At 41.4% G+C, this 2025-nt stretch overlaps 1 protein-coding gene across 1 annotated transcript; it reads right to left on the bottom strand.

Annotated features, from left to right (window-relative positions):
* Positions 1-306: 306 nt before the first annotated feature.
* LOC127257855 (GATA transcription factor 5-like) lies at positions 307-1761 on the bottom strand. The gene is made up of 3 exons (XM_051284348.1): positions 1595-1761; positions 1249-1527; positions 307-1153 (listed from the first exon to the last, which is right to left on the bottom strand). The coding sequence occupies exons 1-3, from the start codon at positions 1682-1684 to the stop codon at positions 539-541; spliced, it is 984 nt and encodes a 327-aa protein (XP_051140305.1). The 5' UTR covers positions 1685-1761; the 3' UTR covers positions 307-538.
* Between the last annotated feature and the right edge of the window lie 264 nt (positions 1762-2025).

Below are 2025 nucleotides of genomic sequence, written 5' to 3' on the forward strand. Positions count from 1 at the left end.
CTCAGCATCCACAAATCACACTATATAGGCCTTTCATCAAATTTTAAATTTTATTTTTCATATTCCAAGACTACCAATTTTAATAATATAAATAAATTAAATTATGCCAAAAATAGAACAAATGACATGAGCAAAACCCACAAATTTAAGCCATCAATTTTCATAAAATCATCAGTTATTAATGCCAACACTAAATGCCATTTCAACCAAAAATTTCATACTCCCAACTACTCAAATGTGTCATTTTTATAATTCAAAAAAATTAAATATATATATAAATAAATAAAAGGAATTACTAAATAAAAGTAAATTAAAAATTAAAGGCTTTCCATGCCCCTGGTCCTTGAAAAAGAATGTACACTAACTGAACCGAGCTGTCTGATACACGAACCGGGTTCAACACACCGGTTTTCAGATCATATCATATCCTACTGTAGCCTCGAATTTAACTCTTACCCTAAAATTCATATATATATAAATATAGATATAATTTTACCTATTTTTTGGTACTTTCCTACCTAATAAAATTGAGACCTCTTCAAAAACTCTGAACCGGAGGCGAACCGGTGGCGCCACCGGTTTCCGTCTCTTTCTTCCGCCGCATCTCCAGAACTTTCCGGTGATTGTTGGAATGTAACTCGGTAGAGAAGGTCGGGCTGCAAGCGGGCCGGTATTCGGGTAAGAGCCGGCCCGACTTATATCTCACTCCACAGGCATTGCAAAGTGTTTTTGAGCCCATCGGGCCGGCCCGCCACTGAGGAGTCTTGGTGACGCCACAATGGCTGCACTTGCGCGGCTGCGCCGCCGCGCCGCCGCCGTCGGCCGGTTTTTTCTTCTGTTTTTTCGCCGGTTTAGGCTGGGCCGGGACCAGTAGAAGATTGGGCGGCGAAAACGACGTCGTCGTTGACGACGCCGACGATATCGACGACGAGGTGGACGACGACGGAGACAGAACCGGCCAGACCCGGACCCCGGTCCGGGCCCTCTTCGTCCTCGCCTTCGTCTGAACCGGGGTCGCAAAGCACGGTGCCGGAACCGCCGCGTCGGACATTTTTTCCGACGACTGAGGAACCAGTTTTCCGGCGAGGGAATAATCCGGCAACGAATCCTCGACGAAATGCGAGAGCCATTCCAAACTCTCCAAACCCTCGGCCTGCAAAATAAAAAATTAAAAATCAAATCTTTTCAAAAATTAAAAAAATAATAATAAATAAATAAATATTATAAAACCCTAAATGGCTAAATCACCTCAGCTTTCAGCTCGCTTCCATGGAAAGACCCGAACTCATCTTCTCCGGCGAAGCCCTTCATTTCAGCCCCCGCCGGGGGTTTTTCCGGCGAGCCACAGGAAGCTCCAATTTTCTCCTCTGGCGGCTGCTCCGTCACGAGATGCTCCTCCAATTCAGAATCTCCATTCGAAAAATCAAGAAGCTCGTCGACAAACAGGTCGTCCCCGCCGGCGCCGGCGCCGGAACTCCACAAGCCTTCATCTCCAAACGACGCCGTTTCGTGCAGAAACTCCATTCCCTGCGAAGCCCCAAAAGTAAGCTTAGAACAAGAAAAAATAGAAAAAGCCAAAAATGGAGGAACCTGCCTTAGAGCGAGAAGAAGAGAGCAGATGTGGGTAGTGAGAGAAAGGGTTGAAAGTGAAGAGGAAAGGGCTATGGAGGGTTCGGTAAAGCATTGAATGAGAAAGAAAGTTAGAGTGAGAAACAGGAGTGAGAGAGGCGCTGAGGGATGGGGGAACAGGATTAAAGCACCTTACCCTATTCACCTCAAATACATATACATACATGATACATACAAATGAATGTGTATATATATTTGAATTTTTTGTAATAAATTTATTAATAATAGTTTTATTTTACTAATAAAGTATATATTTTTTGTATTTTAAGTCATCTAATAATAAAGAAAATATTTCAAAAATATTCAATTTTTTTATAAATATTTTTATTTTTTTACAATATCATTATTTTTATACAAAAAATAATAATAAAATTATTTTTATTCTCTTTTTAACTA

Source organism: Andrographis paniculata, unplaced genomic scaffold (assembly GCF_009805555.1).
Source record: "Andrographis paniculata isolate CXL003 unplaced genomic scaffold, ASM980555v1 Contig59END, whole genome shotgun sequence".
Classification (NCBI taxonomy): Eukaryota; Viridiplantae; Streptophyta; class Magnoliopsida; order Lamiales; family Acanthaceae; genus Andrographis; species Andrographis paniculata.

Excerpts from the sequence above, each read along its gene's own strand:
- LOC127257855 (XM_051284348.1), bottom strand. The coding sequence starts at position 1,684 with ATGCTTTACCGAACCCTCCATAGCCCTTTCCTCTTCACTTTCAACCCT. Across the intron at positions 1,528-1,594 it reads TCTCTTCTTCTCGCTCTAAG|GGAATGGAGTTTCTGCACGA; the intron begins GCAGGTTCCTCC and ends GGGGCTTCGCAG. Across the intron at positions 1,154-1,248 it reads GAAGCGAGCTGAAAGCTGAG|GCCGAGGGTTTGGAGAGTTT; the intron begins GTGATTTAGCCA and ends TTTATTTTGCAG.